The sequence below is a fragment of the Pipistrellus kuhlii genome, unplaced genomic scaffold (genome assembly GCF_014108245.1).
Source record: "Pipistrellus kuhlii isolate mPipKuh1 unplaced genomic scaffold, mPipKuh1.p scaffold_m20_p_30, whole genome shotgun sequence".
NCBI classification, from domain to species: Eukaryota; Metazoa; Chordata; class Mammalia; order Chiroptera; family Vespertilionidae; genus Pipistrellus; species Pipistrellus kuhlii.
The window spans coordinates 3,598,816-3,605,997 of NW_023425530.1; the positions used below are offsets into that span (position 1 = coordinate 3,598,816).

Sequence of the window (7,182 nt, forward strand, 5' to 3'; positions counted from 1 at the left end):
TGCAGAGTTCAGGTCCATTTGAGATTTTTAGATCACAATATATCCTGCTGGTACTGAACATTTGATTTGTTTTTCCCTTTGTTCAGTAAGACTTCTTTTGGGAAATTTCTATCTCTTTTCATGGAATAAACTGCAGAGCTTCAGTGTCCAGAATTTTTCTCCAACAGGGTAGATATGAACTGGGACAGAGAGAGTGTCAGACTCTGGGAAGGCAGTTGGTAAAAATGCTACACTGGCTGGTACTACAGGATCCCATTAATTGAGTGCTCAAAATGACGCAGGCATTGGGATGAAGGATTAACAACTCCAAGAGTAAGGCACTGTTATTATCACCATTTTATAGATAGTGTTATTGAAGAACAGAGAAGTTATGTGACTTGCCCAAAGTCACATAGCTAGCAAATGGAAGAACCAGAGTTCCAACTCAGGCATCTGGATACACCGTGTTACCCCGTCTCTTCACAAAGGCCCAAGGGACTATGGTTGACCAGTGTAGAGGACCAAGAAAGGAAAGAAGTAGATTTTCTGTAGGTACTGAAGAGAAGGTCTTACCTGAGCAAGGTCAATCTGCAGCCAGCAGAGAGGAAACCGATACTGTTCTTGAACAAGAGCCCCAGCTGTGAAGGCAGGAGAGGCAGATGAGCAGAGTGGCCAAGACAGCAGTTTGTGGCAGGGTTGGCAGGAAGTGAGAATTGTTGGGGAGCTCTCACCAGTTGCCTCTCAGTGGCATTAAATATCGCAGAGCCTAGGTTTCCCATGTCCTCTGTGTAGCGCAGGTTAGTGATGGTGAAGTTGACAATAAAAGGCACCAAGAAAGGAACTGCAGCTGCAGGGAGGGGTACAGTAAAGTGAGGCCGATCCTGGGTCAGGCCTGGGGCTGAGGGGAGGGAGGGCTCTAAGAACAGGTCTTAATTTCAGTGCTGAGTTGGGGCCTGGCCTAGGTTGTCTTCCTTGAGATACCTCATATAGCAGTCACTGTCCAAGGCCCCCTCACACAGGGTGACCAACCATTTTTTCCCCAGGACCACGTGGGTTTCTAGGATGCAGACTGCAGAGTGCAAACAGAGCAAATGGAGAGGAGCTGGGCACCCTGTTCCTCCTTCCCCTTGACTTTTACTATCTCAACACAGGCCAGAACCTACACCTCTTTGTCTTGGGAAGATCATCAGGCCCAGAGAGCATCCCTCTAGCAATGACAGGTGGGAGTTGGATGATAAGCACCCCATGTGGGATGACTAAGTGTATGTTGTATGCATTCTCCCTTCCAGCCTTCAGAACAAGTTTCTGTGGTTGAAGCCTCCCAGTTTGTGGTACTTGGTCATGGCAGCTCTGGGAAACCAATAAACCAAATGACCCAACAATTCCTTTTTTAGTACAAGTCCTCGTGTAACATTGTCAATAGGTTCTGTGACTTCAAGTGAAATACTTATGTAAGAAACCAATCTTACATAAGCTAAGTGATATAAAAAAAGAGTTGAGTTCATAAAATATCTCATAAATATTATAATGAAATGATGTTGAACAAATCAATGTTATTTGAGGACCCATGGTATATCCCCAGAATAATTGGAAACTAGGACTCCAATGGATGTTTGTACATCCATGTTCATAGCAGCATGATTCACAATAGTCAAAGGTGGAAAAAGCCCAATTTTCCATCAACAGATAAATGAACAAATAAAATGTGATCTATCTATCCACACAACAGGATATTCATTCATAAACAGGAATAAAGTTCTGATATATACTATGGCATGGAGGCCCCTTGAAAGCATTATGTTAACTAAAATAAGCAAGACACAAAAGGATAGTTATATTGTACAATTTATCTTATATGAGATATCTATAACAGGAAAATTAGAGGTTACCAGGGCCGGGGGAGGGGGGAGTGGGGGGGGAGTGCGGGGGGGTTGGTGAGTAGGAAAAGGGGAGTTACTGTCTAATGGGTACGCAGATCCTGTTTGAGGTGATAAAAATAGTTTAGAAACAGTGGTGATGTGGAAGTAATTAATACCATTGAATTGTACATTAAAACAGTTAAAAACTATCATAGATAGATAGAATAAAAATGTGATTCTTACTTGTTCTTGAAGTCACACTCACATAGCCCATGGTGGACATCTTCGGTGTGGTCACAGGGACAAAGGAACTTTCAGACAGTGTACTGAAAGTGGCTGTAGTCTTGGCCACAGTGTGGTCTGAACCTGTGGCACTTAATTTAGTGTCTGCAAGAGTTGTAGTTTTTAAGATAGTGGTTGAACTTAGTCCTTCCCGGCTACTTTTGGCTGCAGTCAAGGTCACAGTGCCCCCAGTCACAGTGTTGGAAAATTCTGGGAGACCAAATGAGGTTGTAGATGGTGAGGTTAATGTGCTCCAGGAAGCCACAGTATAAGGCTCACCCGTGGTTGCAGGGGTACTGGCAGGCTCAAAAACAGCAGGGGAAACAGGCAGAGATGGAAGACCAGTACTGGCCTCTGATACAGGGCTGGTGGCCAGTAAGCTTGTGGTGTCTGATGAACCATGGAAAAGAGCTGAAGTTGAAATAGTTGTGCTGAGGTCCATCCCAGGTTGGATGGATAGTGAGTCTGTGGTATCTGGTAAACGAGGAAAAATAGTTGAAGCAAGAAAATTTGTGCTTGTCTCTGTACTGGGGTGGGTGACCAATAAGGCTGTAGTCTCTGGTTCACCAACAGTAAGAGTCAGAGTTGGAATAACAGTGCTGTAATCTGTTTCAGAAATAGTGTCCCGTGAGGTCACTTTACCTGGTACACCAGGAGAGACAGTCAGAGTTGGGAGAGCTGAACTGGTTTCTGTCCCAAAGTCGGTGGCCACTGAGGGTATGGATTCTGAGTCACTAGGGGAAACACTGGGGGTTGTCTTGGACACTGTTGGGCTGGTCTCTGCAGGATGGGTTACCAATAAATCTGTTGTATGTGGCTCACCAGAGGACTCAGTCTGAGTTGGAACAGCTGACCTGACTTCTGCCTCATAATGGGTGGTCCATGAGGGTGTGGCCTTCAGTTGACCTGGGGAAATTGTCAAAGTTGGAAAAGTTGTACTGGTCTCTGCCCCAGAACTAGTAGCCTGTGAGGTTACCACCTCTGGCACAACAGGTTGGACAGTTGTAGCTGGAACAGATGAACTGGATTTTGGCCCAGGAATGGTGACCATTGAGATTGTGCTGTGTAATTCACTATGGGGAAAATTGAAAGTCGTTTGGGAAACAATTGGGCTGATCTCTAAAGGATGGGTGACCATGGAAACTGTTGCATCTGGCTCACCAGGAGACACAATCAGAGTTGGAACTGATGATCTGACTTCTGTTTCAAATTGGGTGACCCATGAGGCTGTAGTATCCAAATCAACTTGGGAATTAGTCAAAATTGAAAAAATTTTGCTGGTCTCTGTTCCAGAACTAGTAGCCTGTGAGGTCACCACCTCTGGTACAACAGTTTGAACAGTGGTAGCTGGAATAGTTGAACTGGTTTCTGTCCCAGGACTGGTGGCCATCAAGGATGTGCTGTCTGATTCATTATGGGAAACAATGGGAGTTGTTATAGGAAAAATTGGGCTGGTATTTGCAGGATGTGTAATCAAAGGGATTCTTGTATCTGGTTCATCAGGGGAAATAGTCAGAGTTGGAATAGCTGACTTGGCTTCTGTCTCAAAATGGTTGAACCATGAGGCTGTGGTCTCTGGTTCATGTGACAAATCAGTCATAGTTGGAAAAGTTGTACTTGTTTCTGCTCCATAACCAGTAACCAATGAGGTATCATTCCCTGATAAACCAGGGAAGATAGTTGTAGTTGAAATGGCTGAACTATCTTCTGCTCTAGGACTAATAGCAGTTAAAGGTGTGCTATTTGATTTACTAGGGGAAAAATTTGGAATTGTTCTGGAAACAGGTGTGTTGGTCCCTGCAGAATGGATCCATAAGGCTGTTGTATCTGTCTCACCAGAGGAGGTAGTTGAAGTTGGAACAATGGAACTGGCTTCTGTCCTAGAAGAGGTAACCCATGAGTCTGTGATCTCTAGTTCATGTGAAGAATTAGTCAGAGTTGGAAAAGTTGTATTGATCTCTGCCCCAGAAATGGTGATGAGTGAAGTCACCAGCCCTGACACAGTAAAAGAGACAGTTGGAGATGGAATGGCTGAACTGGTCTGTACTCCAGGATAAGTGGCCAATGAGGCTGTGGTTGATGGTCCACTTGGAGAAAAAGTCAGACTTGGAACAGCTGTTCTGGCATCTTTTTCAGAGCTAGTGACCTGTGAGGTCATCATATCTGGTACACTAGGAGGGACAGTCAGAGTTGGAAGAACTGAACTGGTTTCTGTCCCAAAGTCGGTGGCCATTGAGAGTGTTGGTTCTGATTCACTAGGGGAAACACTGGGGGTTGTCTTGGACACTGTTGAGTTGGTCTCTGCAGTATGGGTGATAAGTAAGACTGTTGTACGTGGTTCACCAGAGAAAACAGTATGAGTTGGAAGAGCTGACCTGACTTCTGTCCCATAATAGGTGTTCCATGAGGCTGTGGTCTCCAGTTGATCTGGAAAAGTTGTACTGGTCTCTGCCTCAGAACTGGAAGCCTGTGAAGTCACCACCTCTGATATAATAGGGTAGACAGTTGTAGCTAGAACAGTTGAACTCGTTTCTGTTCCAGGACTGGTGGCCATCAAGGGTGGTGTGCTATCTGATTCAGTATGGAAAACACTGGGAGTTGTTTGGGGCAAAATTGGGCTGGTATTTGCAGGATGTGTGATCAAAGGGATTCTTGTATCTGGTTCATCAGGGGAAATTATCAGAGTTGGAACAGTGGTGCTGGTCTTTGTCCAAGAACTAAAGACTGGTGCAGTTATGGTTGCTGGTCTTCTACTGAACATGGGTGGCGTTGTCCTGGAAACTGCGGTGCTGGTCTCTACTCCAGGTCTTGTGGCCAAGAAGGATGTCATCTCTAACATATCCTGGGAAACACCTGGGGTTGTGATGATCACTCCTGTTGTGCTTGTGCTGACCATTTTACTTGATGTCCTAAGGAAAGTCAGCATTCCCAAAGAAGAAGTCGATAGTCTGGTGGTCAAGGACGCTGTGGTGGTGGTCTGTGCCTTCTCTGTCCCTCCTGTTGGCAGCTCTGTAAGTTGTGGGATGGACAGAGAGTTTGCACAGAATGATTACCACTTACTAGACTGGCAAGAGGTTATTTATTTCTTCATATGAGGAAAGGGAGAGCAATGTCTCTGCCCAAAATGTACCTACAATGTTTCTGGAATGGGAAAAGGAACTATGATTGGCATTCCCCTACCTTCCCTGTATTATCTTGGGTTGTAATTCCCAGTTGACCACTCCCTGCTCCCAAGTGTTTTCTGTACTCTCCATCCTCTGTATTTTTGTTCAAGCAGTTTTCTCTGCTTGACATAACCATCCCTCATCAGATTCCTTACTTTCTGTTCTATTTTAAACCTCAGCTCAAATCTACCTTTACAAATTCACATCAGAGTTTATCTCGCCCTTCTCATTATCTCATCATATTATCTGAACCTGCACTGCACCACATTCTACAGTCTCCTTGGTAATAGCTATTCATGTCTGCCTTCTTGACATAAAATAGGTGCTCAATAAATATTTGTTGAATTAGTGACTTAATGAATGAACACATGGATGGATATATAAACAGGCGGGTGTCTTCTTACTTGACAGAAATCATATATCATTGTGCTTAAGTCCTTGGGTTCTAGAATAAGATAGTCCCACACTAAGATTTTGGCTTCTCCACTAAATCTTGCTAGATATTCATTTTCTCATCTATAATTTATAGTGGCCATGTCACAGTGCTAATAAAAGTGTAACAAGAACAGTGCCTCCTGGCTCACAATAAGATGTTACTACTACTATACTACTGCTATCTACTATTACTACTGTTATTACTCTCACTGCTACTATCTACTACTAGTAGTGTCACTGCTACTATTATTACTCTCCCTACTTCTTCCTACCATTACTGTTAATAACACCAGACACTACCTTCCATTACTGCTGCTACTACTACTCTTGTTAATAGTTACTACTACAACTATTACTACTTACCATTACTACTGTGACTACTACTATTAATACTAACACTGCTACTATCATTACTGCTGTCACTACCATTATTACCACCTATTACTACTGTTATTACTACTGTTACTATGACTATTAGTTATTACTACTGTTATTATTACTAGAATTATAACTACCATTATTACTACGATTATTGCCACTGTTACTACTATTTTTACTTCTTGTACTTTTATTACAAAATAAATGTTCACTGTTTTAAATTTGCTAGGAACCACACTAGCTGGCCAATGTGACTAGAAGTCAGCTTCTGAGAAAGAGTAGAGTGTCATTGGTTGAGACAATGGCTATTGACCAGGGCTTCAGAAAACGGTTCCCAGGAAAGAGGAGGATCTACCTGGAGGCTTCTCAATAGAGATCACAAAGCCTATTGAAGCTTAGTGCAGGAAGAGACAAAATTAAGAGGATTTTGACTCTAATGATTAAGCCATACCCTATGTTGCCGAGAATAGCTGAAAAACTTATTTCTGAGAATAGACATCCTAAAGTGATCCCTATATGTTTGATGATGGTGGTGGTGATATTGGAAATGATGAGCAATTATAAAGCACCTGACATCCTTTTTCTCTTTATCACAAGAACACTGCAATTACACCCTATTATTATATTTTATAGAAGAGAAAAATAAAATCTCAGAAATCATAATATGTCAAGGTCACACAGCTACTGATAAGATAGCATGGAAATGTGAACTGAGAGTTTTCTCTGTATCCTAAACCCTTGTTTATAACCACAATTTATATTAATTTTATAACTGAATTTCAGGATCCCGTGAGGTCTAAAATGAAAAGGACATGAGAGTCATAGAAAGAATTTTATAATTCAGTAGATCTCAGACTGGGAAAATATTACCAAAGAGGAAGTCACAACTGTGTGTATATGGAGAGTGCTACAGGCATTTATGAGTACAAGTCATGGATACTTTTAAACAACCCACAACACTTGAACAACTCACCACAACAAATAATTATCTGGGTTCTTACTTGTCAATTATGCTGAGAGTGGAGAAACATTCCTAAATCCAAATGCTCTACTACTATGGTATTCAAAATGGGCAATAAAGATGT

At 42.5% G+C, this 7,182-nt stretch overlaps 1 protein-coding gene across 1 annotated transcript in view; it reads right to left on the reverse strand.

The window, feature by feature from the left end:
- Positions 1–6,026, reverse strand: part of MUC16 (mucin 16, cell surface associated) — a 104,496-nt gene extending 98,470 nt beyond the window's left edge. Inside the window, exons 1-3 of the mRNA XM_045589315.1 lie at positions 6,020–6,026; positions 2,073–5,129; positions 961–1,048 (exon numbers count right to left, since the gene is read on the reverse strand). Of these exons, the coding sequence (XP_045445271.1) occupies positions 961–1,048; positions 2,073–5,129; positions 6,020–6,026 (3,152 nt within the window). The remainder of the gene's footprint in view (positions 1–960; positions 1,049–2,072; positions 5,130–6,019) is intronic.
- Positions 6,027–7,182: the final 1,156 nt, after the last annotated feature.